Source organism: Scaptodrosophila lebanonensis, unplaced genomic scaffold, assembly GCF_003285725.1.
Source record: "Scaptodrosophila lebanonensis strain 11010-0011.00,11010-0021.00 unplaced genomic scaffold, SlebRS2 tig00000024-arrow-pilon, whole genome shotgun sequence".
Lineage (NCBI taxonomy): Eukaryota > Metazoa > Arthropoda > Insecta > Diptera > Drosophilidae > Scaptodrosophila > Scaptodrosophila lebanonensis.
The window spans coordinates 17260643-17287479 of record NW_022060538.1 but is presented as its reverse complement, the minus strand read 5'-3'; the positions used below and the strand labels follow the sequence as shown (position 1 = coordinate 17287479).

General features: G+C 39.4%; 9 protein-coding genes and 1 non-coding gene across 17 annotated transcripts; 4 read left to right on the top strand and 6 right to left on the bottom strand.

Annotated features, from left to right (window-relative positions):
• Positions 1 to 191: 191 nt before the first annotated feature.
• On the bottom strand, positions 192 to 4954 carry LOC115620490. 2 transcript variants are annotated; one of them, XM_030513730.1, is made up of 2 exons: positions 4829 to 4954; positions 192 to 1041 (listed from the first exon to the last, which is right to left on the bottom strand). In XM_030513730.1, the coding sequence occupies exon 2, from the start codon at positions 1014 to 1016 to the stop codon at positions 261 to 263; it is 756 nt and encodes a 251-aa protein (XP_030369590.1). In that variant the 5' UTR covers positions 1017 to 1041; positions 4829 to 4954; the 3' UTR covers positions 192 to 260. The 2 variants fall into 2 exon arrangements, with proteins under 2 accessions (XP_030369590.1, XP_030369591.1); XM_030513731.1 differs by lacking the exon at positions 4829 to 4954 and adding an exon at positions 3053 to 3187.
• On the bottom strand, positions 1201 to 1274 carry Trnai-aau. The gene has a single exon. It is a non-coding gene; the product is annotated as a tRNA-Ile (tRNA).
• Positions 3334 to 6779, top strand: LOC115620489 (mitochondrial dicarboxylate carrier). 3 transcript variants are annotated; one of them, XM_030513728.1, is made up of 3 exons: positions 3334 to 3538; positions 5370 to 5818; positions 5884 to 6779. In XM_030513728.1, exons 2-3 carry the CDS (start codon positions 5421 to 5423, stop codon positions 6356 to 6358), a joined length of 873 nt encoding a protein of 290 aa, XP_030369588.1. In that variant the 5' UTR covers positions 3334 to 3538; positions 5370 to 5420; the 3' UTR covers positions 6359 to 6779. The 3 variants fall into 3 exon arrangements, with proteins under 3 accessions (XP_030369588.1, XP_030369587.1, XP_030369589.1); XM_030513727.1 differs by having other exon boundaries at positions 3337 to 3538; positions 5386 to 5818; XM_030513729.1 differs by lacking the exon at positions 3334 to 3538 and adding an exon at positions 5170 to 5324 and having other exon boundaries at positions 5386 to 5818.
• Positions 6780 to 6944: 165 nt separating this feature from the next.
• Positions 6945 to 7608, top strand: LOC115620462. Its single transcript, XM_030513693.1, has 2 exons — positions 6945 to 7166; positions 7227 to 7608. Exons 1-2 carry the CDS (start codon positions 6945 to 6947, stop codon positions 7542 to 7544), a joined length of 540 nt encoding a protein of 179 aa, XP_030369553.1. The 3' UTR covers positions 7545 to 7608.
• Positions 7542 to 9100, bottom strand: LOC115621087 (lipase 3). Its single transcript, XM_030514620.1, has 4 exons — positions 8880 to 9100; positions 8266 to 8815; positions 8035 to 8204; positions 7542 to 7978 (listed from the first exon to the last, which is right to left on the bottom strand). The coding sequence occupies exons 1-4, from the start codon at positions 8961 to 8963 to the stop codon at positions 7592 to 7594; spliced, it is 1191 nt and encodes a 396-aa protein (XP_030370480.1). The 5' UTR covers positions 8964 to 9100; the 3' UTR covers positions 7542 to 7591.
• A 773-nt stretch (positions 9101 to 9873) lies between these two features.
• Positions 9874 to 10235, top strand: LOC115620569. The gene is made up of 2 exons (XM_030513863.1): positions 9874 to 9968; positions 10028 to 10235. Exons 1-2 carry the CDS (start codon positions 9874 to 9876, stop codon positions 10194 to 10196), a joined length of 264 nt encoding a protein of 87 aa, XP_030369723.1. The 3' UTR covers positions 10197 to 10235.
• On the bottom strand, positions 10226 to 14983 carry LOC115620568. 3 transcript variants are annotated; one of them, XM_030513859.1, is made up of 9 exons: positions 14962 to 14983; positions 13507 to 13607; positions 13077 to 13444; positions 12548 to 12949; positions 12263 to 12391; positions 11872 to 12190; positions 11712 to 11815; positions 11519 to 11648; positions 10226 to 11447 (listed from the first exon to the last, which is right to left on the bottom strand). In XM_030513859.1, the coding sequence occupies exons 2-9, from the start codon at positions 13592 to 13594 to the stop codon at positions 11329 to 11331; spliced, it is 1659 nt and encodes a 552-aa protein (XP_030369719.1). In that variant the 5' UTR covers positions 13595 to 13607; positions 14962 to 14983; the 3' UTR covers positions 10226 to 11328. The 3 variants fall into 3 exon arrangements, with proteins under 3 accessions (XP_030369719.1, XP_030369720.1, XP_030369722.1); XM_030513860.1 differs by having other exon boundaries at positions 12548 to 12916; XM_030513862.1 differs by lacking the exon at positions 12548 to 12949 and having other exon boundaries at positions 14962 to 14980.
• Positions 14984 to 15782: 799 nt separating this feature from the next.
• On the bottom strand, positions 15783 to 16212 carry LOC115621540 (28S ribosomal protein S21, mitochondrial). The gene is made up of 2 exons (XM_030515206.1): positions 16001 to 16212; positions 15783 to 15939 (listed from the first exon to the last, which is right to left on the bottom strand). Exons 1-2 carry the CDS (start codon positions 16145 to 16147, stop codon positions 15823 to 15825), a joined length of 264 nt encoding a protein of 87 aa, XP_030371066.1. The 5' UTR covers positions 16148 to 16212; the 3' UTR covers positions 15783 to 15822.
• A 149-nt stretch (positions 16213 to 16361) lies between these two features.
• Positions 16362 to 19236, top strand: LOC115621262 (dnaJ homolog subfamily A member 4). Its single transcript, XM_030514860.1, has 3 exons — positions 16362 to 16516; positions 17386 to 18551; positions 18610 to 19236. The coding sequence occupies exons 2-3, from the start codon at positions 17448 to 17450 to the stop codon at positions 18718 to 18720; spliced, it is 1215 nt and encodes a 404-aa protein (XP_030370720.1). The 5' UTR covers positions 16362 to 16516; positions 17386 to 17447; the 3' UTR covers positions 18721 to 19236.
• Positions 19237 to 20308: 1072 nt separating this feature from the next.
• On the bottom strand, positions 20309 to 26271 carry LOC115621409 (neuropeptide CCHamide-2). Of its 3 annotated transcripts, none has more exons than XM_030515055.1 (4): positions 26148 to 26271; positions 21975 to 22055; positions 20650 to 20867; positions 20309 to 20589 (listed from the first exon to the last, which is right to left on the bottom strand). In XM_030515055.1, the coding sequence occupies exons 2-4, from the start codon at positions 22048 to 22050 to the stop codon at positions 20476 to 20478; spliced, it is 408 nt and encodes a 135-aa protein (XP_030370915.1). In that variant the 5' UTR covers positions 22051 to 22055; positions 26148 to 26271; the 3' UTR covers positions 20309 to 20475. The 3 variants fall into 3 exon arrangements, with proteins under 3 accessions (XP_030370915.1, XP_030370914.1, XP_030370916.1); XM_030515054.1 differs by lacking the exon at positions 26148 to 26271 and adding an exon at positions 26002 to 26018; XM_030515056.1 differs by lacking the exon at positions 26148 to 26271 and adding an exon at positions 23178 to 23514.
• Positions 26272 to 26837: the final 566 nt, after the last annotated feature.

Sequence of the window (26837 nt, the reverse complement as noted above, 5' to 3'; positions counted from 1 at the left end):
CATAAATTGTAATTATTTCACACCAATGCAAATCAACTCACATTGATTGGTGAGTCCTGTTATCAGTGTTAGGTGCATCATACAATTTCGCTTACAGCTGTGAGCTTGGAAGCTCTCATTACTTACCTTCAAACAAAAAGTTGAACATATTTTCCCCACACCTACTAGATCTAGAATTGAAATGTTTTAGGTTAGATTATACAAAAATTTCGCTTTATTAAATTCCATCGAAAGAGAAAGAAAAACCCATAAAAATTCATCTAAACCTTAACGCCAATTTCACCGGGATTAAATATTTTTACATTGCGATCATTGACTTTATAGAGGACCTCCTTGCGAGACTCTTCGCAGGCATAGCTGCCCTCGTCAATTACTTTTTCTATTAACAGCTTCCCATCGACCTCTCGAAATACCCCGCTCTTTAGCTTAAGGACGCTGATGCGCACTGATGAGCACTTGGCCACGTTGTTATCCGTTAGCTGATGGATGTCGCTATTGCTCAGTTTTGTAATGACAGTAAGATTATCGTGCTCCTTAGCAATGGCAGCGAGTGCCTGACAGAATTGCTGCACCTGCAATTTTGTGGCGCCCAGGTTGAAAAGTATCGACAGATTGTCAATCAATATAGTTATGCTGTTGCGACTACCATAATTGCTGGCCAAATGGGCGCGTATATCGGAGATTAGCTGATCAGTCAACGTACGACCGTCCGGCGTACGCAGCCATTTTGAACTTAAGCCATGCCGTGACATATCACTGAGCGCGTCAATCACATTCAACGTCTTTCCCAAAAATATATTAGAGTTGTAACCCAACCGCATGCCGGCATTGAAATAGTGCTGGTAGTGATGCTGAAGACAGACAAGTAGGGTGCCGGCGTTGGAGATGCGCAGACGCTGGCCTAGTATGCAACTGATGAGGAAGCTGCCATCCACATTGGACTCCTCGCTGATGTGCACGAAACCGGGCAACTTTTGCTCGTTTAGACCGCAGGCGAGCAGAACTGATGCGGCCATGTTATGAGCTAATGAAAAGGCGATGCTGAAATTCAATAAGAAAAAGGTAGATAAATTGAAAGTAAAATTACGAGCCCCTGGAGTTCTTTTAATATTTCTTAGATAGTAGTCGAAAAAAGAAGCCAGAACTTAGGTAAATAAAATGAAATAAATAATATACAATAAAATAAAAAGAATAGTAAATTGGCCCATGAGGGGATCGAACCCGCGACCTTCGCGTTATTAGCACGACGCTCTAACCAACTGAGCTAATGGGCCGATGGCATCCGCCGTGCCAAATGCATATTAAGGCCATAAAGCTCAATGCTTGGGCGAGCTTTTAAAGCCCTCATCTGCTATTTTTATTCTTAAGCCGCTTAAGAATTTATTTTTGTTCGTTTAGTTTTTTTAATTTGTTATATTGTACAGACATATGTATGTTTTCATTGACACAACGTTATTTAGTTTAAAGTTAACGCGTCTTGAAATCTGCTAAAATATCTTAGCATGTTATATTCTAGTTAATGTGCTAATTTACTTTAAATACGCAAACGTGCAGCCGACTGTTGAAATAGTTTTTAAACATGCAAATAATAAACCAAATGTTCGCGAAATTCGAATTTGGGTGGGGGGTACATACATATATCTTCACACCTATTCCTTGTCCGACAACAACGTTGATTTTCTGCATACATGCATATGTATGTATATTTTACCTATTATACATATTTATACATATACATAAGTACTTACGAGATCATATACATACATACAGACATACGTTTCTAACGCAAAAACAAGAAAGGAATGCTAAAGTCGAGCAGGCTCAACTCTTAAATACCCTGTACCACCCCACAAAAAAGTAATTAAATTAATTAATTAATTAAATTTAATTAATTAACTAAATTAATTTAATTAATTAACTAAATTAAATATAAAATATTCCATGCATGCATACATACATTTACATTTACATCAGAATCGTGCCTTATGCGTGTTTGTGTACTTGTACATATGTATGTATGTGTGCATTGGGCCTGGTTATATGGCTATAACTTTCTTTCCGATCATTCTATCATAATGAGACTTGGTATACGGTTATATAATAACTAACCTAATATGACTACCAAATTTTAGTTCAAAATTCCAAGAATTACGGAAGTTATAGAAAATCGTTAATAGGGGGGGAGTGGGGGGGTGGATCAGAAAAAATGAACAAACTCGTCCTTTCTCGGTCTCAGGAGAATCTGTATACCAAGTTTGGTTATTCTAGCTCTTATACTTTCGGAGATCCTTGCGTTCATACAGACAGACAGACGGACAGACGGACAGACAGACGGACAGACGGACATGGCTATATCGACTCGGCTTGTCATGCTGATCAAGAATATATATACTTTGTGGGGTCTACCAAGCCTCCTTCTGTGTGTTCCATGTGCACTCGCACAAAACTAATATACCCTTGTACCCTTTTGGGTACAGGGTATAATAATGAAACCTAACAATGAAACCTTGAGGTAAACAGTGCAAGCAATGAAGTGTGAATATACATAGACAGTGGGGCACACTCCACAAAGTTTAATTAATTTAATTTAGTAAAAGCATAAACATACATACATACATAGGTATGTAAAAATGTACTAGTCAAGCATTTCATTGCCACAATAACATATTGTTCACAACTTTTGGCAAAATACACATGTATGTACATATAAAGGTACGTACTATATGTTTAACGGAAAAGTAACTGAGGGCAATATGGACAGCCACTAGAAATAAATAGATAAAAAGTCTTTATATGTATGTATGTACATACATGTGTATTTTGCCAAAAAGTTGTGTACAATATGTTATTGCGGCAATGAAATGCTTTATTCGACCGGCCCGGCCCAACACGCCGCGGTTTATAATTCTTAAATGATTACAAGACACGTACACAAATATGTATTTTGTTATTGTATATTGTGCAACCAACAATCGTACACACACACACACACACTCAAATACAGCAAAGAATACAGTGAGAGAGCACGCGTCATTCAATTAAAAGCTCTCACCAGTTTATGATCGCTTTGGCTTCAAATGGGGGACTGTGGCTCTCTTCGACCCACTCCGGCTGTATCTGCCGCTAGAGCATCCAACGACTGACTAACTCAAGCCTTACACTTTTAGCTGCTGTCATGAGCGTTTCGGAAGTGCCCGCTGTGACCGCACCATCACTTGAAAACCAGCGATAAACTAAAACTTAAACAGTTTGCGTTTGCTGAGTGTAGACCGACATGTGGAGAGCGCGTTTGTATAGACCATCGTCGGCATACATCATAAACTGGCGATCAGTACGTTTTCTGTGCTCAGACGATACGTTTGCGACGCTTTCCTCCAGTCGGACGGACATTGCGAAACGGACAGTGAGTTAGACCAGTTTTTGTGGCCAGTGACTTCGCGTTGAAGGGTGCCGCATGTTTATTTTCTCTATGTGCCCGATTCGTGTGTAAGTCCAACAACCAAAACAAAATTAAATCAAAAACAAGGAGCGGTGAAAGGTGAGTTTCAATTATCTTTCAAATATTATAAAACCGGCACTTCACAGCTCAATGACATGCTTAAATTAGTTAGGGTATTTGCATATTGGAGAGTGACGAGAATTCATTGTCAAATGAAACAGCTCCTAACAACGGGCTGCACGCAATTGCAGCGATTTACACCAATTTATTATTCAATTTTTGTTAGAAGCGCGTGTGTGCTTTTGTGGGACAGTAGACAGCATGACAAGTGCAAAAACTAACACTAACAACAGGCAGACGCTCTTATCATCCACCTAATGGAATCTTAAAACTGAGCTGATCATCGAACGATGTTTTATTATTACGTGACATTGATTACGACAACGGACATTTCTTGCTGCTAGGCGACGATATGCATCAGCTGTTCAAGGCACCGAACAATTCTTTTAGGGGCGCGACTAGCCCATAAACATACTTGTTCATACATATGTATGTACATAATATATACGAGTATCGATCATGTGATAATGTATATAAATATACCCATAAACCGGAACGTATAGTTTGACTTTGACCGTGCTACATCCATATGCTTTTATGATGGGAGAGAATCCAAAACAGAATAGCAAAACAGAACAGCCACCGTCACAGAATTCACAACAAAAATATTGCAGCCGAATGTGGGCGAGTGTTATTTATGTATGGATATATAAAATGTGGTGCCGCACGTGGCTTTTTACACACAAACATATGTACATACATACATATATATGTAAGAATGTATGTACACACTCGTATGTACATATTATTCTTATCTACAAATACCAATGAAGAAACCTATTAATATTAATGTTGAGTGCTGCGATTTGTGTTAAGTACTCATGTGCACATAACATACATAATCATGAGTACACACTATGTACATAATATGTATTTTAATAAACAAAATATCAATACATGACACGTTGTACCAAATATACATAAAACTCGATAAGCGCGCGGCATCGAGGCAATTAAAATGTATAAGACGGGCAATATTTATTTATGACAGCAAACAATTGGCTTATCATGTTACCAACAGCTGAAGCTGCCAAATATAAAATAATGAGCGATGAAGCACGTGTCTGATGCCAATATCAGCAACCGCTTTCCAGTTGCATGTTTATAATAATACATTTGTACATAGTATGTATATACATACATATATAAATAACATACATAGATATGTGAAAAATGCATCTACTGCTCCAACAACAATTGAATATGCATCGACAGAAACAAATCAATGTGGTACTCCTGCAAAGGTTTGCGCACCCGTCATCAACTTACCAATAAAAACCGTACTACAATTTTGCACTCATACACATGGATTGTATTTAATAGTAATGTTTACGAAACAAAAATTCTCACATGAAAACACACGGTAGCGAGCTTTACTCAATTGTAATCGATAGACGATTTTTACATTTGCGCTGCCAGTTTTATTAAAAAAGTTTATAAGCACTATAAATAGGAGTGGCAGCACTGCACTCCTGTTTACAATTTGCAGTGCTGCAAAGTGTAAAATGGGCGCGGAAATTGGCGGAGCTTCGATCTAAGCTTTTCACCGTCCACGTAATGGCTCAGCTGTTTTTGTGTGTATGTCCTTTCGCATATTAATCAGTTCCTGTATGCGGTCAGAGCAAGTGCACGTTTATCAATGACATAACTACTTGATCAGCTACAAATCAACCAAAATGACGTATACTATTGCATAGCAGAAGCTTAAGATTCAAAAGAGCATATGTATTTTGGTCTATAGGTGTATTTTTATGTACATATTAGTGTAAATAAAGCATGTCCTGTAAACCGATTTATTAATCTAATGTAGTCCATATACTTTACAGTTAACATTGTACCTACGGAGAGAATTCCCCACAAAATGACGTCCAAAAAACAATCTCGTTGGTACTTCGGCGGCCTAGCTTCGGCGGGTGCTGCTTGTTGCACTCATCCATTGGATTTGATAAAGGTGACACTGCAGACGCAGCAGGGCAAATTGTCCGTGCTTCAGCTGGTTCCTAAAATTATACGCGAACAGGGAGTGCTCGCATTCTATAATGGTCTCTCCGCCTCGATGCTTCGCCAGCTTACCTATTCAACGACACGCTTTGGAGTGTACGAGGTTGGCAAGCAACACATCAGCACAGATACATTCCTTGGCAAGATAGCTCTTGCTGGCATGGCTGGACTCGCGGGCGGCATAATAGGCACCCCAGCTGATATGGTTAATGTTCGCATGCAGAATGATGTTAAGTTACCGGTGGAGCAGCGCAGAAAGTGAGTTCACCCTACACTATCGGACAACATCCCCTTAACCAACTTATTTAATTCTAATTTAATAGCTACAAAAACGCAATAGACGGACTGTACAAAGTGTATCGGCAAGAAGGTTTTACGCGTCTTTTCTCTGGTGCCACAACGGCCACGGGTCGTGGCATTATGATGACAATTGGCCAGATCGCTATCTATGATCAGACCAAGGTATATTTGCTGTCAACGCCCTACTTTAAAGACAACTTGATCACGCATTTCACCGCCTCCCTGGTGGCCGGTACCATCGCGACAACACTCACACAACCTCTAGATGTGCTCAAGACACGATCCATGAACGCGAAGCCCGGCGAGTTTAACGGCCTATGGGACATTGTCAGGCATACTGCTAAGCTGGGCCCACTTGGATTCTTTAAGGGCTATATTCCCGCATTTGTTCGGCTCGGCCCACATACCATTATAACGTTCGTGTTTTTGGAGCAACTTCGTTTGAATTTTGGATTTGTGCCTCAGCCGAAGCCCACTGCATCCTCAGCCGCCATTTAAGGGTATAAACCCTGTAATTGGTTTCCTATTTAGTCGCAAATAGATGCTGGAAGCCATTGTTTTTTTTAATTTATAACTTTGCTGGCCAAATTTGTTGAGTAACTTGAATGCAATACTTACATTCCAGCTGCAATGGGGCTACCAAACGTCGTGAACTGCATAATTAAGTAGAAACAGTTATTTAAGCTTTTATTGTTGCAAACATACATACGTACCGGAATTGCTTTTAAAAATATATTGAGCTCTATCTAAATACGTATCTGTGCATATGCACTTACACGTTTAGATACATTTACCATTTATACTGACAATTTTATGTGTGCATTAGAAATAATTGCAGTGTTGTTAATTTTTTGTAAATCTGTATCTGTTGTTGCTTTATTAATTAAGACTGCTTTGCAATAAATGAAATTTCATGAAACAGTAATAGTTTCAATTATTAATTGTGCTAGGACAGCCCCATCCATGTGAAGATAAATCACAGCTTCCGCTACAAGTGTAAATGGGTGTGTCTATATGAACATGCAATAAAATTTATGCCATATAAAGCAAAGTGTCCCCAGCTAATTTATCATTTGGAAGCAAAATGGCCTTACCACTATACAAACACGTATTACTGTGCTGCGTGCTAATTGGAATCATTAGCGGTGAGAAGGAGCATAAGTTCAAGCTGCTGAAGCTTGAAAAGTCCGTCGAGGATACTAATGATCTACAGAGTGATCTCCACTTGGAAAAGGATGGCGAGGACGAAGTGACAAAGATCAGTGGCGAGTTCAAGCAGCTAAAAGAGATGGACGACGAATGGAAGGTAATGGAGGACATTTTTGTAGCTTCAAGTGTTGTATTCATAATAATAGTTTCTTTAAAGGTCCATATAGTGGTTAGTTATGCTGAAAAGCCAGACGACAAATATGAGGAACTTGCGAAATTTCCTTCAATGGGCGTGTGTGAGGTGCTAGGCTCATATTACAAAAAGCATTTCTATGAGAAGCTCAAGGAATATTCCAATGCACCCGATCCGGATACCTGCCCCGTAACGCCAGAAACTTATCGGATCAAGGACTATCCTTTCGATGCATCGGCATTGACGAAGTATCTACAGCCGGGTCGCTATCGCATTATTAGTAAACTAATTAAGGACGAGCAGATCAAACTGGAATACATAGCGCATGCGAAGGTCGAATAGAGTGTAAAGAAAATCGGAGCATTTTATTGATTTTGAATACACGAAATTCAATTGTAAGAATCAATTTGCTTAAGGACCTCATCATACACATATTTCTTGGCCTCTGTGCCCCAGATAAAGTCAAGGTGGGCCCATTTCGGGAACGGAACAAGGTAGTCTAGTGCCATTGCGTTCGTTGGAAGTTCGTCGCGCAGCTTACGAACATCGCTGATATCGCACATCCAGTCATTAGCTCCGTAGTATAGTAGAACTGGGGACTTAACGTTCTGTAGTTTGTATTCAGGTGGAAAATAGCTTCCATATTCGTAGGGATTGCGAACCACTGAATAGTCGAATTTGCGGAACATTTTTGAATTGTACTCCTGGCAGAAGTGAATGTTCTGGTTAACCGAAGCACCAGCGGGTGAGGTGGCCTTGATGTGCTCCAACAGTTCCTGCGAGAAATAGCTTGTAAGCAGGAATCCTAATTGGTTCGTAAGCAAATACTTACATAGTCCAGCTGTTCGGAGTCATAGCCACCAATCAAGAAGATTTCATTGGCGCACATTTCGGCATATGGCGAGGTAGCTTGGCACATCTCAATGCCCAGATCCTGCTTGAACTTATTGCTGGGCATAAATTCCATGGAACCGACAAGTTCCACCATGGTATTGGGCTGACCTGTCCATTTTATATTGAAATATTTGTTGGGTTTCACTATTTCCTCATTTTATATACTGACCCATAATTGGAGCAAAGGCACGTGTCATGGGACTCTTCATATTTCCCATGTAGGCTGCTGGACCCAATAAATGTGCCGACTTCACCTTATCATTATACGAAGGCTTCTCAGACATCATAACCAGATAGACAGTGGTGCCTTGCGAGTGACCAACATAGTGCATTTGCTTCTCTCCGGTTACACCCAAAACATAGTCGATCATGGCAGGCACATCGTAAATGCCTATTTCGTTCCAGCTGAAATTCCAGAAGGCTTGCACGTAAGTGGGCCAGATTTTGTGCGATTTGGAATAGGTATTGCCACGGGCGTTGCCCATCCAAACATCATAGCCAGCATCGGACAAGATGTAGGCCAGAGCCTTGCCCGGTCCCATCAGCACCCAATCCGAAGATGAGCTCAGCATACCATGCATCAAGAAAGCAACCGGACGGTTGCCCGTATTCCCGGTCTTCGGGGAGTATGGAATGCGATGCATAGTCAAGATGTAGCCGTCTGAGGTTGTCACCTTGTGGCGCTCCATTGGATACCCATCGTTCTCGATACGCTCACCCTGAAATATGAATAGCGATTTTTTGGTGATCTTTATTTCTTATTTTATTCACTCCATGACTTACGCAATCTGAAATGGGCCTATCTGCACCCATGGCGCAGCCCAAGATGCCAAGCACCAAGCATGCTAGTAATATTTGCCTCTTCATGGTATTCTGAATGGTTCATCGCTCTGAAGTGAGGTCTTTTATACCTAAGACACGAGCTACTTCTAATATCTTCGGCAGTGGCAGTACTTCTTCATACTTGTATTATCAGTATATCTTGATAGAAGCTTCTAATCAAATTTATTGCACTGCCAATGAGGCAGTTTGCCACAATTACCCCCCGGGAGTTAAGTTTTATGTGCGCAAATCATCAAACCTACATATGTGTGTAGTATAGTATATAGATCTTATCAGCCCTCATGTATTTATTTTTTATAAATACGTCAAATTTACAATATTGTCAGAACTGCAAACATCAAATACACTAAACCCTGACAAAAATGTGCTGATATATTTTATTTATTTTATTTTGTAATCAGATATTGATTTTAAAAATAAATACGCCTAATTGAACTTTGTATTTGTAGGATATGATTACGCATGGGATCTGTCATACTATATACTATAATTTCTGAGAACCTACGTACAATATGAACTTATTGAAAAAGTCAAGTGTCCGTACCGGGGTAGGGTAGTGGTCGTCGTTCTTTAAGAAATTTAATCGCTTTAGAATTAAATACAGTGAATCTTAACTGAAACACTGATTAAAAACCATTAAACCAATCCATTGAAATTAATTAAAACATGAAAGTATAACAACATAAGCTTTTAAACCTACAGGGCCCCGCAGGGGGTGCATGACTGAAATGAGCAGGTGGCCAGTTTTCTGGCGGTCTATTGATTAAATTGGGTCTGAAACTGTAACACCCACATTGATACTTGCCATGACAACGTGACCACAACATTAATGGACACGTCTTTCAAACCATTCCTTTTGAATATTTATGATAGTTTAATCGCTTATACGATAAAGAGCAGTTCAATAGTAAGGAAATCAGATCTGTTAACGAAAATGAAGCATCAGCAAGTTGTTGTGGATTACTGGACTATGGTCAAAACGTCTTGCCTGTGCTTACTGTTGGCATTTTCAGGTTATATCCTTATAAAGTAAGTGGTGGATGGAGTGCATGAATAAATTTAAATAGTTATGTGCTATAACATTTTAGAATGGTACAAACAGTGTTCTGGCTACCGGGACATCTGAAAAACAATCAAAAACGCTTGGAAGACCTAGCCAAGCAATACGGTCAGGATATCGATGAGGACGAACGCGCTGAAATTGAGAAGATTTTTAATAGTGAACCTGCAACTGAAGAGCTCAAAAAGGAACAGTAGAAATCGAACAATCAAACAACTTGAAATAGTTAGTTCTGTTAAACAATATTTGTATTTGTGTATATGCTTTAATTTTATGTTATATGTTCGTTTAACTCGATATCTTTTGATACAGCGGTTTTTTCATTACATACATAGTTAAAGATAACACATACAAACTGGCAAGCATGTAAAATAAGAAATTATTTATCGATCAATATAATGTATGCGAGTGCCAATCAATATGGAAATTTAAGCTCACTCTATGCACGTATAAGCAAAGGGGGAGGAAAATCGAACGAACTTTTACATTTTGTTGTCTCTCTCACAACTGATATTTGTATACGGACTCAAAGTCCTTTCCTGCTTCATTGGCTATCAATATTATATAGTAAAGCAAAACGGGAGATACTTTTACTTCAACCTCATTGTTCCTAACTAACGCATTTTAAATATTTATATTTTATATAACGGTACCAATTTTATATGTCATATGACTTAAACTTTTGGTTATATGCATTCTCACATAATTAAAAGCTCCAACAAGCACAAGTCTCTCATTTTTGGGTTGGAAGGTACAACGAAAATATCACGACAGGTGGTCCTACTTTAAGACAGAATTTTTCTACATAAGAAAAAAAGAACAAAGTTAATTGAAAACAATACTTGAAGTAAAAAAACAAGACTATGCACTTTTCTTATGTATATATAAACACACATAATATGTATCAGTTAAATCTGTTCCCATTGCCTAACGCGACCAAGCTCTTAAAGATCGGTTTCTGAAAATCGAACAAATTTGATCGAATTGGGAAACACGAACAGGTTTGTAAACGTATGTCTATTAATGTTATTATTGCACTCAGGTGGAGAGGGCGCAATTTATATTTTCGATCAACTTTAACGATTGAGTATATAAATCAGCCTGTAATTCAAGTCCTCTATAATCGAAGGATTGTTATTATGAATAGGGGCTTCTTTCTGATTAAATAAAGTATCGAAAATTGAGTTGCGCCGTTTCCATCCGGAATTGTATAACAAATTATGCGTTGATTTATATACTCGTATGTAAATTTCTATATTCCTTTGTAGATTATGCATTTGTATATTTAAGTAAGTATATATTTCTGATAACCTTTGAAACATTAACTCTTCATTGACTTGGAGTGTGCATAGGAAGCCGATAATATGGATTAGCTAAATTCGACCGAGCTGCGGGTAATAATTCCGGATGTTCGGTTAGCGTGTCTGACAACGCCGTCAGTAGAACACCTAGAATATTGGGAAATATACATAAATGTTACTCTTGACTTCATTAAAATCAATATTATTCTAGCACGTACGCAAGACTTTCTTTTGTAAATCCACGGGTATCACACCGAGATTGCCTTCACGCTCAAGAAAGTCGGTTAGTTTCTGTAGTTCGTGTTGAGCTTCATCAGAACCGTGTGCCAGAGACTGAGCAAACATGACCTATAAAGAATAAGGATGTATTATTTTCAAATGACACTGTGAAATCGAATGCTAGGTTCTTACCCTAGCCAGATTGTAGAGTATTTCCTCCAAGCTATATTCATTATACAAGTATTCAACAATCTTGGCTCGACCGCGACCCATGGTGTCGTCATAATCTGTCAGATCTAAAAGTGAATAGTATTACGCATGGAGTTTCCATCATATTCCGCTGCATACGCACCTTGATGTCCCTCTCCCTCATGATCTAATTCACGGAGCTTACTCCAAAACGAGAAACTGTCTAGGGGCTTCACTTGCCTATTCTCATTTAAGGCGCTCTCCAAGTGTTCAAAAGGCAACGGTTTCTCAGTAGTAGTGCTGCTTGTTGTTGTTGTTGTGGACGTTGTCGTTGAGGTCGTCGAAGGGCTGGGCGGACTGTTGCGTTTAAGATGATTCTGATGCAGTTCCTCCGGGAATATACGATTGGCATAGGAGCGCTGTAAGAACTCAATGCCCAGACGAATGTCACGCAAAAATTTCAAGGCGTTCTCCCGCGTTATCTATTTAGGCAGACAGTCGAGGATTAGATTAAAGAGTTGCCAAATGTGGCTCAAGGCTAAAAAATGACTCACCAAATTCTCATTGATGAGCTCCTCCACGGCACGGGCCACGCCAGCTTCGTCGCCAGTCCAAAAGACATACTGAGCCATATCAAAAGACGAATACTGTCCATTCTGACTACGTAGCAAGCTCTGAGCGGTCTGCAATAGAAAAATGTGGGATATGCTTAATGGAACTGTAGGACTGGCTGTGATGTATGGTATACGAAAAATTTCCAAGCAGTTGCCAATTGATTTGCCATTCACTGACATGATTTCAGTTTCTGTGATGGACGAGTATGAAATTATTATAAGAACCTTGGGCATAAGCTGCGGAACACTGGAACGTCGTTCTGCGGTCTTAGCCGCGGCCGCCTCCAACTGCTCAAATAAAATGTCTCCAATGGTTTCCTTATTTAGCTCCTTTTGTTGTTCCGGCGATTTAGACGGAGTTAACGCACTTTCTGCCTCCGGTTCACCGGCAACATCTACTGCTACAGTCTCGGCCACAGCAGTTTCCACTCCTGGTCCGCTGCCGACGTCTGTCGCCATGGATTCACCTTCGCTCTTGGTTTCACCAGGCAGCGCGGTCGCAGCAGTAGTCGTGGACGTGGTAGTTGTTGTTGAAGATGTGGGCAACACTTCTGGATTCTGACCGAAGGCTAAACGCGCTGCACCGTAAAATGCCTGTTGATTTTTGGGTGGTTTTGTGGATATACACTTGGATATTCAAAAGACACATAGCAATAACATATATATGTTCATATGTAAAGCGTTTACACGAGGTTAGCCTCAGCATTGCAATAGACTGATGAAGCAGTAGGATGTAACCATTGTCAACACTCACCTTTGAATGCGCGGTTGGCTCCGGTGGCGGCCTGGCAGCTGTTTTAGGCTCTTCCAGTTGCGAGCGTTCGCCTTCCTCCTTTGAAGCAATAGTTGTGGCCGACGCACTGGTTGTTGTTGTGGACATAAGTGGTGTAGCCACCTCTAGCTGTCGTTCCAGATCGGGCAAGGTGTTTGTATTACTTATGACGGGCTCCTGCTGCTCCTCCTCCTCTTTGACGGTAGTGGTGGAGTCATTATGGCCCTCGTGCTGTCTTTTATTTAGGTCCGTGTGCTTGCTGCGCAATTGATCCAGCTCGCCCACATCGTCCTCTATTTGGGGGAAAGCGTCATCACTACGCTTAACTGGACGCAAATCATGTGACGGATCTGTGGGTGCACAACAATGTTGGCAGCGTGAACTTGATTTAATAATGGGGCTCATTACTTACTATAGATATATGGCAGCAGCGCGGGATAGGCGTGTGCCAAGCTGCAGCTGGCTAGCAGAAACACTGCCAAAAAATTTCGCCCCAACATGCTGTAATCGGAGCTGAAAGTGACATCACAATTATTTAGCTTATGTGTATGCATACATATTTATTTATTTAAATAGAGGGTGTTTTTAGGGAATCAAACCGAATTTCATTTATGTTTTGAATTCGGTTCTTCTACATAACGAAAATAATGTTTCATTTAACAGGTTTTGTTACAGCTCCAGTTTCTTCAATATTCCGTTTTGGTACATTGACTTTTATTTCATTAGAAAATGTAAAAATACAATGAATCTCCGATGAATAAATTTGCATGTTCTTATTAATCTATGTATTTAAATATATTATATGAATATTGAAGCTAAATTAAGCCCAATGATAATATAAATATAATCGAAATATTGAGAAAAATGCGATCAAATGCACGTTTTCGCTATTAATATAGTTTTCCGATTTCAAATGGTTACCTTAACGGCTGTTAAAAATGTTTTATGCAGACTTTTGTGACTTGTTTCGCTATGAATTGTAATAGACTAACTTTTGTTTAATGGTTATTATTTGCGGTTTGATTCCTTGCTGGTTTGTAAAAAAGTGTTTCTTCAAATAACTTAAACCTAGCAATATCCCATGTTCCTAAACCCACAAGTTAGATGTAGTATGTACATATATGATAGTATATGTAGCATCCGAACCAAAAACAAAATAAACCAGCGCACATATACATACATATGTGTCTGTTACTGTAATATACAAATACATGTGTACAAGGAGCACGCAAGCATACATACTTGTACATACATACATATCTATGCAAATCAAAACGCTAAAAATAACACACGAAATCGATAAAGCAACAAAACAAAAACACCAAATATGTTAAAAGAAGGGGAATGGAGACGACAGGCTGGCTAGCAGGCTCGCCTGTTCGCCACAATATAAATGTAGAAGGAAGTGGCGCGGTAACTTAAAAGAAAACTTGCGTTTTGTTGTGCTTTGGCAGTGAACCACCCATCGTGACACACATGCAAACACAGCCACAAAACACTCTTGGTGAGAATTGTGTAAATTGGCCACATAAGCGAATTATCGATGCATTGGGGAGCACTTAGGCACGTTTGAGCAGTACATTACAAAGAGGTCGCTTCTAGGTGCATAGATGTAAATGGCTATATGTATATACTTTTGTATGTGTTAACTAATAAAACGACAGAGTCAGTAAAATTGGTTTCAGCTGCATACAGCTTAACACACACTTGCATGCAAGTTGATGTTATGGAAATGGAAAATGCAACGCTTAAAAGTGTACGGGGACTTTGGCTTGATTGCATAACTGCGACGCCCCTAAATAGGCTATGGTTTTTTTCAAGCAACTAATATTCTACTTAATCGAAACCATAAACATTTCTTTCGCACTTGACACTCTTAATTAGCACTTTTACTTCAATGAAGAATGTAAATTCTTAGAATGCAACGACAAAAACACGTCCTCACCGTGTAAAAGTACAAACGATTCTGAGCCAAGCACCATTTGTAATCGTTGGCCTAAGAAAGCTCTCTCTTGCCGCAAAGCATGACAGAGCAGTAATTATTCAATAAGAGGGAAGATATTTCAAGTATCCTGCCTTACATATGTATGTATATTAATATATTTATATCCATTGAGGAAAAAAGCTTAGCGCTGAATGAAACAAGAATGGAAATAGGAAACAAAACCTCGCGGCCTCTTTAAAATATCATTATTTACAACTTTATAAATATGCTTACAAAGTTTTATTAAAAAAGGTCTTCTATTATATTTTTGGCAATAACTGTAAAATGATATATTATAATGCACATATATAAGATGTAATTTCCAAATTTAGGAATAATATTTCAATTACGAGATTAATGGAAATTACCAAAAGCAGAGGAGGTTGCACCAGAAAGGTGCGATTACACTTTCCCTGCTAGTACCTGGAATAAAAAAAATATGAGTACTTTTGTTTTATTAAATTTATAAAAAATTAACCAATCGAGTTCTTAATTTTTACACCTTCCCGACACGATTTTCGTACATATATCCACTGGAATCAAACTCTACTGGAACTATCACATGAAAATGGATTTAAAATACGTTTGTTTACTATTGCCCATGATGACAGCCAATAATAATATATTTATATTCTAGTACTTTTGTCTCTACATACAACAGGCGAACCTGGTGAATATGTTAAGATTTTAAAATGACAAAGCTATTTTTGAATGTTTTATTTTATTTTATTGCATTTAAGACTTCTAGCTGCAGCCAGGAAATGGTTCAGTGCGATTCTTTCGAAGGACGAATTGAATTTTACGATTCATATCCTCGTTGTATATGGCTTTACATTTCTCAAAATTGACACGGCGCCGAACCTGAAAATATTGAGTAAAGTTTTAACTGTTCGCAAAAAATCATCCACACTAAAAGATTTACCTGGAAGGGTTTTTCATAGAATCGCGTGCGTCGAAATTGATCGAATATTTCCTCTTTGCCAAGCACACGATTAAGTAGGCGGCATGCCTCCTCTACGTTGTTGTTTTGCACCATAACAGTGCGGGCCAGAAATTGTGCGTGTCGCATTTGATTTTTACTTATAAATAAACAGAATTTGTTAACTTTAACTTGTCCGGCTCGTGCTCTGTGTTAAATAACCACAACAATGAGGCAGCTCAGCTGTTACTATTTGTTATCGATATGCATTGACAGAACGAAAGAGTGTGACCATAATATGCCGATGTTATCGGACATCTACTGGAAACTTCGATGATTTTGTCATAACTTAACAAACATCCCTGAGAGCACCACGTTCTGCGTTTTCCTGAAACACAGCAAGCTTGAAAAGCATAGGAGTAGCTCGAAAAAGTAGCCTTAAAAATTATTATAAAAAGTGTAAGATTATTAACAAGCGAAAATTTTTGAACAATTCCATAACACAATTTTTACGCAAAGGTAAGTTGCTAATCATTTGATGGGTTTTCTGCTCTATCTCGGCGTTTCGTATGTGTGCGTATAAATTTGTATGTACATACATACATATGTACTTATTAGACTCTGTGTCCGCACCTTTTGTTAAGTAATCAACGCCAATAATTTTTATGCACATATGGCCAAATTATTTTAAATTCCAAATGCCTTTTGCATCTTGACATGCTTGCAAAATCGATGCACATGCTAAGAGATTAGCTGAAATGAATTCTTTTTTCATCCCTTTTACACTCCATTCGCTATGAGACGCCTTCGGAGTCTGTAATTGCGATGTGTATATCAACATTTGAAGATTTTATTTTGTAATGGCTGTTCCGACAATTTTCAATAATTGGCGTAGATCAGAAAACATGCGGAAATCAATAGAAAATTCTATGTAGATATACATATGTATGCGTATACACATGTGTAATTCTCTTTTGCACTTTGTGCTGCTTTTCCCTTCGTCATTATCGTATTTCTCTTCGTTCGTTCGTTCGCGCAGGGGCAGCGGCAGCTGCTGCCAGGGCTGCGTTGCTAAACAACGCGCTGAAAATTTTTTCTAGAAAAAGGCAATTTTGTGTGTATGTGTGTGTACTTTTGTGTGGGCATTTGTGGCAGTCGGTATGGTGTGTCAGCTGCTTTTGCCTGCCGTGCATTGAAAATAGCAAAGGTGTATTTAAAATAGAAATTTTCTAGAAAGCGTGGGTACGGCGCAATTTGTATCTCTACTTGTACACATGCACGTTACTAACCTTGGAGGGAAGAAACGTGCTCATAGGTCATTTGGGGTCATACTATTTACTTCCTTGCCACGGCCATAAATTGTTTATGCAATTTTTGATCTCTTGTAGCTTGCAATTGACCAACACCTGCGGTAATCAGTAAAATAACCACCAACAATAACTGCAACAAAATGGTTAAAGAACTGGGATATTATGACCTCCTTGGCGTTAAGCCAAACGCCACAGGCGAAGAACTGAAGAAAGCATATAGAAAATTGGCACTGAAGTACCATCCTGATAAGAACCCCAATGAAGGGGAGAAGTTCAAAGCCATTTCGCAAGCTTATGAGGTTTTGTCCGATCCGGAGAAACGTCAAATATACGATGAAGGTGGTGAGGCAGCCATTAAAAAGGGAGGTGCAGACTCGGGCGATTTCCGCAATCCCATGGACTTCTTTGAGAAATTTTTTGGAACCGGATTTGGTGGCGGCGGCGGCGGTGGACGTCGTCGTGAACGACGAGGCAAGGATGTGGTGCACCAAATTTCAGTGCAACTGGAGGAGCTCTATAATGGAGCCACGCGCAAGCTTCAACTTCAGAAGAATGTGATTTGTGACAAGTGCGAGGGACGCGGCGGCAAGAAGGGCAGCATTGAGAAGTGTGTGCAGTGCCGTGGTAATGGTGTCGAGACCCGAGTGCAACAGATTGCACCCGGAATCGTACAACACATCGAGCAGGTGTGCCGGAAATGTGTTGGCACCGGTGAGACCATACAAGAGAAGGACCGTTGCAAGAACTGCAATGGACGTAAGACAGTTAGGGAACGAAAGGTGCTCGAGGTGCACATTGAAAAGGGTATGCGAGATGGACAGAAAATTGTATTCACAGGCGAGGGTGACCATGAGCCTGAATCTCAACCGGGTGATATCATAATACTGTTGGACGAAAAAGAACACTCAACATTCGTGCACGCCGGCACGGATCTTATGATGAAGATGCCGTTGCAGTTGTCGGAAGCGTTATGCGGCTTCCAGCGCATCATCAAGACTTTGGATGATCGCGACCTTTTGGTTTCAACTCAGCCCGGCGAAGTTATACGGCATGAGATGACTAAGTGCATTTCGGAAGAGGGCATGCCTATTTATAAGAACCCGCTGGAAAAGGGTACACTTATTATACAGTTCGAAGTTATCTTCCCAGAGGCAATTAACCCATCAGTTATACCAGCACTGAAGCAGTGCCTGCCACCGGCACCGGAGGTTGACATTCCAATTGACGCCGAACAAACAGTTTTGGTAAATTGACCAGACAACCAAAATTTGATTGAATGCTACTTTTTAATTTGTTTTTCAGGAGGACTTCGATCCCAAGCAGCGACGCCAGCAACATCAGCGCATGGCATATGAGGAGGACGATGCTGGCTACCAAGATGGTCCGCGTGTCCAACAGTGCACCTCAAGCTAAGCGGCTATATGTTTAATTAATAGATTAACCTACACGAAGCGAGTTAAGGCGCCTGCTCGCTGAACATAATATTGTAACCGAAAACTTGATAAACTGTAACTAACTTGCTGCTGCCGCCTGGGCACATCATCCATAAAAAAATAAGTATACCCAGCACCGTATGGCATACGACACTGCATCCGTCAATCCACCCCCCACTATACAATTTCAAGAACTTTAAGAAACTAAATATATTCAGCTTAGGGTAGATTCTATTCTACCTTTATATAACTAGGAGATATGCAAACTACATAGGTATATAACATTCTCAATATCAACCTCATTTTTTGAACGCCTGGCTTCAAAATTCCATACGTTGTTTTGTTTTGATTAATTTTCTGAGTTGTGTTGGATTGACCCAGACCTGCACTGCAAAACAGTCGCTACTAGAGTAAATCGAACAGAGTTCGCGCAAGTTCGCGTCTAGACACAAGTTTAAGTTATTTAATTCCATAATATAAAATTTCAACTCAAAAAGGCTGTCTATTTGATTTGGGGGTTTGATATTAATAAATAACTTTGGTAAAAACAGCAAAATTTAAAACCAAACCGAATATATTTTCGTTGTAACTGATTATGATTGAATATTATAATAAATAGAAAATTATATTTGAGTTTTTCGTTTTATTTATGAGCCATTATCAAAATTTCATTCCATTGCACTCATAAAATTCCTAAAGTTAGTAGCTGCAGTTATCTGGATATTTCAAGAGGATAGAGATGGTTTAAACTGAGCATATGCCATAGGCAAACACGTGCGCAGAAGATGGTTATTTATTACCTGCCGCGTTTGCGCATCCTTAAAAATGTACGTTGTATTTGTGCCGCAAATTTAGCTTTAACGACTTCAACTACGTTTTCGCAAGTTTTGAACCTGTTGTAATAGTGATGAGCGATTCAAAAGTAACGGTTCGTATCTAACGGGTATTGTGACAAGGTCTCGGCGGTACGAAATTGATGCGTTTTGACTAGGCCGTATAAGAAATTGAGTAAAGTTGGCAGCACCATTTGTGCTACAGTAAACGGCTATTTGATTTTTATTTAAACATATTAATATTGATTCCTTTTCAACCCTAGATAGTTGTTCTTCGTCGAATCAACAACGAAAATTTTGTTTTTTTTTCAAAGTTTCGCTTTATGTTTTGTGCTCATTTTCGCTACAGCTCTAGTTGTCACCAAGCTCTTTAAGAGTGCAGACGTACAGATAACTAGACCTTTCGTAAGCAAGAGCTCCAACAATTTTCGTCGTCGATTTTAAATGGGCCGGAGTCGTTGTGACGAAGAACAGCCTTACTGTACGTAAAATAAAAACAACCGCCTAGGTTTAAAAAGAAGGTGCGAGATTGCGCATGAAACTTTTGGAAACTATTTCCTTTTGTTTTTAAATACGCTCTGATTCAATAGAATATTCTATAGATAAAAGACCTTGAAGTTGCATTTCACTTTTCTTTTTATTAAAAACCTGAAGTATTTTTTTGCACTGAAATTTTTACCAGCCCTTAAAAATTTCAGCTGTTTTTTGTTATAATCGTTAGGCAAGTCGCAGAAATTTGTTGTTGTGTTAGACATCTATTAAATCATGGTATATACGAATTTATGTACATATATGCGGCAAATATTTTGAAATATATTAACAATCATTCATAATTGGTATTGTAGGTGCTGCTGCTGTGTTGCATGTACTTGTTGCTGTGTGTACTTAGGCAAGCATCAGTTTTAGTTGGGCGCGTCCAGTGCGACATCACGGTTAAAACTTTCTCCGGAATTCGTAAGAGGATAGGGATAGTCCAGCTCGCCCAAGCGTGCGGCTTGTCGACGCGGATGATTGAACTGTAAAAGATAACGCCGTTGAGCGAGGCTTGGCATTTGGCAAAAGGTCGCTGCACCTACCCATGACTTCATCAATTTGTACAGAATCTGGCGCGATGGATAATCCTCAAACTCGCCTTCAGGGATAGCGGGCACTTGCTCATTTGGTGCCAGCATTGGTAGCAGTCCATTTGGACGCACGTACTCCGGTTCTTGACCAGCTGTGCCTCCAGCGCTGCCACTGAGCGAACGCTTGCCATGGCCGCCATAACAAACATGACCATAGGCCTGACAGCCCTCTGTAAAATGGGTTACATAACACGAAAAATGATTGGTTAGCTTGCAGGCCAATGAATTAAGCCAGCTTGTCAAGAAATTGCAAGCGCTGCCGGCAGAAATTGTAATCGATATTACACACACACACACACACGCAAATTACAGGGACTTCCTGCAGCAGTAAAGTTGCAAAGTGTGTAGAGCGTGTGTGTCCCCAGACACATGCGGCAGAGACAAACTTTGTACCATTATACGAAATTTATATACCCACGCACAGTGATTGTGAATGTGACTGTTTGACAGAAGAAATCTTTAATCGCTTGCGAATACTCAGGAGAGACATCTTTTGATAACCATTTGACCCCCCAACAAAGCTGTTGTGATTTTTGGCCGTGTTCTGCCTTTGTTTGCTTTGCATGAGCGGGCAAACATTTGTCTAAAGTTATTTTTACATTTGTAGTCGAATAGGCGCCAAATTTCGGCCTGATTTACATGCGTACCTAACAACATATGCATAGTATTGCGTATATAACTGAATATATCAAGGTTGTCCACCTGGGAGTTGTGTCCTGTAACCTTTTGGCGTGGCAACTGTGGTGCAAAAAAAGCACTCATAAGGTGCAGCCATTTGGTTGATGCTGCTGTCTTCTTGAAAACAGTGTAGCATACAAAACTGCCTGCATACGTGTGTAGTGCTTTGTAGCGGAAATAGAGTATTCAACATCTCCAGGCACCATCACCACTGCATTGCCGTTCGAAGTTAATGCAACCAGCTGCAATAACAAAGCCACACGGGCGCAATGTCACTGTCTGTCAGTCAGCTGAGGTCGCGTTTGTTTGTTTGCTTATTTGTTTTGCTTTAAACTGTAACAATTGACGGTGTGCGGGCCATCAATATTTATAGGCGAGTGCCGGTATTTGTGTGTGTGTGTGTGTGTGTAATGGCAGCATCCGCTTGTCGGCCATTTATGTTTATGGCTTTGTTTTTTGCGCTTAAATTGCATGAAAATTGTAAAAACATATTTTATGCATGCGCGTTTCATGACAGTTTCCTCATACGCGCATCATGCATTCCATATGCATTAATTGAATAACAAAGTCGTATTCGTACTTGCTACTCCACCACTTACTTTTCGCCTGGCTCTGTTGTGCAGCCAATACCACCGTGCAGATGACAACCAGCAACAACGAAATGGTCGATTTCATATTAACTGCAAAGAAATTTAAATAGCATTAATTAATTGTCATAGATGTGATCAGAAAATTACGGATTTTCTTTTCTTAACTATGACTTAAGCTAGGGTTAAATCGGTTGAATCCAAGAAAATAAACAATCAAGATGATGCCAATAATCTGAAACTTTGGTGTTTAAATTTTTTCCTTTTTGTATCAATTTCATATTTTTGAAATTATCAAATCGTTGTTTGTATTAATATATTTTCGCTTTTAATTTTGTACTTTTATTTATGAAATAAAAAGTATGAATACAAAATCGTTGAAATTAATACCTTTTATTTTGATAATGGCTTAATTTCAATTGAAAGGAAGCCGTTTTTGATTAGTGTGGAAAAAAATCTGAATGAATAAAATCATTTTTTTTTTTTGCTAGCAGAAACTAATCACTTGTTTATGTGGTCACTATCAATGAATTCTTATTTGTTGCAATTAATGGCTCTTTGTGTACCAAGAGTATTAAAAAATTAAGAGATAGTCTACTTATTGCCTTGCTCTGCCGCGTTTTTCCATTTACTGACATATGCTACAGTTATCTTAAAGACGCAATTAAACGGCTGCCTCAACAGGTCCAAATATAGACGTAGAGAACAGACATCTTTTGTCTTTTTGGTTATCTTCCGGCTGCCCCTGTAGGTATACTACACTAATTATAAAAGCAGAACACACGTCAAATCGCAAGTCATATGCATTTAGGAAGTTAATCCCACCATCGGGGCAGACGTAAAACTTTTGAACTTTCGGCTGGCATTTGATTTATGTAACACAAACACACATAGAGACTTAGACAATTAGTTGGCATGCATGCAGATGTGTGACTAGGAGTGTGTTGTGTTGGAACCTGAGGCGAAATGCCAAGCGAACAACTTAAACTAATGTTTGTTTCTTACGTGCTTGGAATATCGAACTGTTATTGCAAGCATGTTGTGGACACTTGTGTAAAACATTAAGTTTGAAATGATGATTTCGCTTGAGTTTATTATTAATCTTTGCGCCTTTGGAATTCATCATCCATCATACGCCCTATGTGCTGTCGCTGTTAACTTTCTAGTCAAAAACAGTCGCGTGTCTTCTCATTTCACATTTGAATATAAGCTTACCTTATGGCTTAGCCTGTTGATACAATTTAAAGCTCACTCTGCGTACTGGTGGCTTATAAGTGGCAATTGGCGTTACAAGCGCTTGGCAAGGCAATTGTTTATCAGCAGCAACTAATTATAATGAAACTTAATGCTCTTCGTTTTATACTCGTAAACGAAATTCCGTTTGTTGGGATTAATAATAAGGTACTATTGGATCACAGATTTGGCTTAAGCAGTCAATACGTATTTCTTTCAATTTAGTTTTACTTATTTACCGTCTATTTATTTACTATTTAATTGGAATTATTAACTAGAACTTGTTTATTAAGCCACCACAACAACACCACGCCAACATCAGCCGAAAATCTTGAGAACGATTTCACATTTTCAAGCGCGGCTCATCGACTGAATGCTGAGAAATATTTCAAGTGAACAATCTCATGTACATATGTATTTATATATATATATATATAAGTTGTTATATACCTCTTATGTATGTGGCTATACCTTTAGCTGCTGTTGCTTCTGATAAGCGTGCGCGCCGTTGTGTCAAATGCGACTCAATAATCGGCGCTGAAATCGTGTCACGCGCCGCGTTGGCGTCAACGCCGGCAGCGGCATCAGCATCCTAACAAATTATGGAGGAACGGGCACTGTAATTGGCTGATCATTTTGCTTCTCAACTCAAACAGATTGCACTCAAATGCAAAAATTTTCCAAGCACTCTATTAATAATTGTAAACATTGCACGACTCCCCCATTCCCATTCCCTGGCTATTTTCAGTTGATAGCTGAACTAAATTTATACACACGTACTAGATGTACTGAAGTGTCTGCCATGGACTTATCAAGTAAATTAATACATACTCGTATGTGCGAGTTTGTAAGTGCGACAGAGCATTCAAAATCAACAAGGCCCACAACACCTACGGCACAGACAACGCCCACGCCATGCGCTGGAAAACAATAATATTATTTTAATTGCATATTTGGCTTATCAGTGTTTGTTTCTGCCATCGATGGCTAGGAGCTGGACGATGGGTGGAAGGGGGTGCTGCAGGCACGGCGCCATCTGTCAACATGGATTGGATTGTGTGGTGGACGCGCGTGTGCCTAGACTTGCACTGACTTCCCGCTGCGTATTTTTATCAATTTTCCCAGCTTTATTGTCAATATAATAATATTGTTTTGATGAGCTGCCGGCTGTCAGGGGATAAATTTATGATGGCCATATCACGACGAGCAGGTGCTCAAGCACTCTATTCTACTTATTTTCAGATAATTGAAACTTTGTTTTGTTTCGCATATCAGATTAATTAATCTACATATTACAACTTGATCGACACGGACTTACGCAAGTCTTTCAAATTAGAAGCGCCGAGGAGGGGGTTCCTAAAAAATTTCAATTTACTCTATATTTGAGCTGACATCTAATTAGCCAAAACAATTTTCTGGTTGCAAAAGAAAACGTAATTCCTTATTTATTGGACTGTTACTTTCAGACTAACAGAAAATAAAAATCCATTCAGTTATAAATTTTCTACCTTAAGTTCACGCAGGTAGAATAGATATTTTAACAATTTATTATTTGATGTTACTATAAATGCAATATATAGCAAGTTCGCTTTTGTGTGCACTGAAATTTATTTTTCATATAAGAAGCGGCGTTTCCTTGATGCATCGTAAAGTGAACGAAGATAAAAAACAATGCTAAATTAGAAACACATTTTATAAAATCAAATGTAGGAAATTGTAACTAAGATTGTCTATTATTTTTTGTATATTATTATCATGCATAAATATGTACATATACATACATATGTATATATGTTTTCGAAAATATTCAGCCTATAACAAAAGGCAACCCGCTGAACATCTGCAGTGCAAAAATTTGTAAACAACGAACAGGCACAGTACATTTGTTTCCGTGTGAAATTTTTCTAATCAGCAAATGATTATGAGCTGCTGATTCGGACTCAAAAGCGGACAGTGAATAAAACGGTGCCCTTAAAAATGGGTGCACGACACAGTTTGACCGCAGTAGATAGAAAAGTCACGGCAACAAAGGGGCCGCTGATTAGCTAGACTTGAAAACAATTCAAAAGAAATGGGAGAAGACAACAAATTTAATTAAATGCACTACTGACTGCTACAAAGCCGCAAAGTGCGATTGTCGATGAAACTTTGAGCTCACTTTGGTTGCTAGTCTCTCGAGTTGGGGGCACAGTTTCTTGCGGTCACAATTGAATTAGCTGCAGAGTTCGTTAAAGAAGCTATCGAAGAGGCCACTTGTTGCTATTTAGTATGTAAGTATTTAGCTGAGGAGCATCTTTTGAAGTTTTAGCAAATGCTGCATTATTTATTTATAGATATGTATGTACCCGTTTATAGCCAGTTGCCTTGTTTTGAATGCTGTATCTTGCTCTTTACGAGCTTAACTGATTTCTAAGTGGATAAGACGCTAGTTTAAGTTGTGAGTTGCGAATTGCGAGATGCCTGCGGCAGCTTATTAAAATTTAATCAAAAGCATAACCAAGGCAAGAGACTGAAAAATGGCTATTGAGGCAGCGCACTCTCTAAATTTCTCCTGCAGCTATGGGGAAGCCTTTTATCTCGTGATTAATTATGACTGGTAATCTAATTTGATTCAATTTAATTGAGCAAATAAAGTTGCTGCATGCATTGCCGCCGGCCATCAAGAATTGTAAAACTGGCCCTTTCCGCTGCTCCGGTCATTAGACAAAGTCAACAAACAAAACAAGGGTCTGACGAGGAGCCACCTCGGAGAAAGCTGGGTTAAAGCAAAGCAAACAAGGATGCCCGAGCTCATCAATTGACTTACCCATGTAGATTATTTGCAATGAGTATAAAGTTGACAGAGCACAGACACAATTATTATTATTATTGTTATTATTAATTAATTATATTCGTTTTGCCGTTCAGTTTCAAAAAAGCACTGAATCACTTTCCTACTTATAATGCACCTACTTTCACTTGCTACTCTGCGATGCTGTTGCAACTGCTAGTCAAGGCTTTGACTACTGAAGGAGACTTCTCTTCACTTCTTGTTCTCGTTCGGTCGACAACTGCTAGCGTTAGCTGCCAAAATTCGTTTGATGCGAATTATGGCAGCAATGCGACCTTTTTATAGTGCAGGACGAGGCTGTGTGCGTGTGTAGGAGCCGCTAACAAACGACCAATCAAAGGCATGCACGAGCCGAAGCTCCACGAAGCTTTGCCCTCCCCTGCGCCCGAATGTATGCAATAAAAGTTGGTTGTAGTTTTGCGTAGGTGCTTTCGCTCATTATTTACGCGAATTGAAAATGGCTAACGTATTCCCTTTGAAGCTGCTGAACTCCGGACCGGGTTAGCCTTCGTCCAATGCCAGAAACTCAAAATTAGCAACGCACTCAGATTTTTTTGATGGGAACGCGCGTCACTAAAGTCGTATATACCTATGTCTATATGTGAGTAGATGTTGTTGCTGACGTCGTTCTCAGCGCCGTGGGCTTTAACACAACAAGTTTGTGCAACGCACAGATCTGCCACGTTGTGATGAAGGTGTAGCTGGTGTTTGTGTGGGTGGGAGTGTATGTCGTGCATGTAAATTCATATTCAAGCATGTGGTCTAATAGACCATTTGAGTAACTAATTGGTGGCCTAATTGAACGTCTAGCC

Excerpts from the sequence above, each read along its gene's own strand:
- LOC115620568 (XM_030513859.1), bottom strand. The coding sequence starts at position 13,594 with ATGTTGGGGCGAAATTTTTTGGCAGTGTTTCTGCTAGCCAGCTGCAGC. Across the intron at positions 12,191-12,262 it reads AGCTCATCAATGAGAATTTG|ATAACGCGGGAGAACGCCTT; the intron begins GTGAGTCATTTT and ends CTGCCTAAATAG. Across the intron at positions 11,816-11,871 it reads TGAGGGAGAGGGACATCAAG|ATCTGACAGATTATGACGAC; the intron begins GTGCGTATGCAG and ends ATTCACTTTTAG.
- LOC115621540 (XM_030515206.1), bottom strand. The coding sequence starts at position 16,147 with ATGCGACACGCACAATTTCTGGCCCGCACTGTTATGGTGCAAAACAAC. Across the intron at positions 15,940-16,000 it reads TCTATGAAAAACCCTTCCAG|GTTCGGCGCCGTGTCAATTT; the intron begins GTAAATCTTTTA and ends CAATATTTTCAG.
- LOC115621087 (XM_030514620.1), bottom strand. The coding sequence starts at position 8,963 with ATGAAGAGGCAAATATTACTAGCATGCTTGGTGCTTGGCATCTTGGGC. Across the intron at positions 8,816-8,879 it reads ATAGGCCCATTTCAGATTGC|GGTGAGCGTATCGAGAACGA; the intron begins GTAAGTCATGGA and ends TTCATATTTCAG. Across the intron at positions 8,205-8,265 it reads TGCCTTTGCTCCAATTATGG|GTCAGCCCAATACCATGGTG; the intron begins GTCAGTATATAA and ends TAAAATGGACAG.
- LOC115620569 (XM_030513863.1), top strand. The coding sequence starts at position 9,874 with ATGAAGCATCAGCAAGTTGTTGTGGATTACTGGACTATGGTCAAAACG. Across the intron at positions 9,969-10,027 it reads TCAGGTTATATCCTTATAAA|AATGGTACAAACAGTGTTCT; the intron begins GTAAGTGGTGGA and ends ATAACATTTTAG.
- LOC115620462 (XM_030513693.1), top strand. The coding sequence starts at position 6,945 with ATGGCCTTACCACTATACAAACACGTATTACTGTGCTGCGTGCTAATT. Across the intron at positions 7,167-7,226 it reads AGATGGACGACGAATGGAAG|GTCCATATAGTGGTTAGTTA; the intron begins GTAATGGAGGAC and ends GTTTCTTTAAAG.
- LOC115620489 (XM_030513728.1), top strand. The coding sequence starts at position 5,421 with ATGACGTCCAAAAAACAATCTCGTTGGTACTTCGGCGGCCTAGCTTCG. Across the intron at positions 5,819-5,883 it reads CCGGTGGAGCAGCGCAGAAA|CTACAAAAACGCAATAGACG; the intron begins GTGAGTTCACCC and ends CTAATTTAATAG.
- LOC115621262 (XM_030514860.1), top strand. The coding sequence starts at position 17,448 with ATGGTTAAAGAACTGGGATATTATGACCTCCTTGGCGTTAAGCCAAAC. Across the intron at positions 18,552-18,609 it reads ACGCCGAACAAACAGTTTTG|GAGGACTTCGATCCCAAGCA; the intron begins GTAAATTGACCA and ends TTTGTTTTTCAG.
- LOC115620490 (XM_030513730.1), bottom strand. The coding sequence starts at position 1,016 with ATGGCCGCATCAGTTCTGCTCGCCTGCGGTCTAAACGAGCAAAAGTTG.
- LOC115621409 (XM_030515054.1), bottom strand. Across the intron at positions 20,868-21,974 it reads ACAACAGAGCCAGGCGAAAA|AGGGCTGTCAGGCCTATGGT; the intron begins GTAAGTGGTGGA and ends CCCATTTTACAG. Across the intron at positions 20,590-20,649 it reads ACAAATTGATGAAGTCATGG|TTCAATCATCCGCGTCGACA; the intron begins GTAGGTGCAGCG and ends TATCTTTTACAG.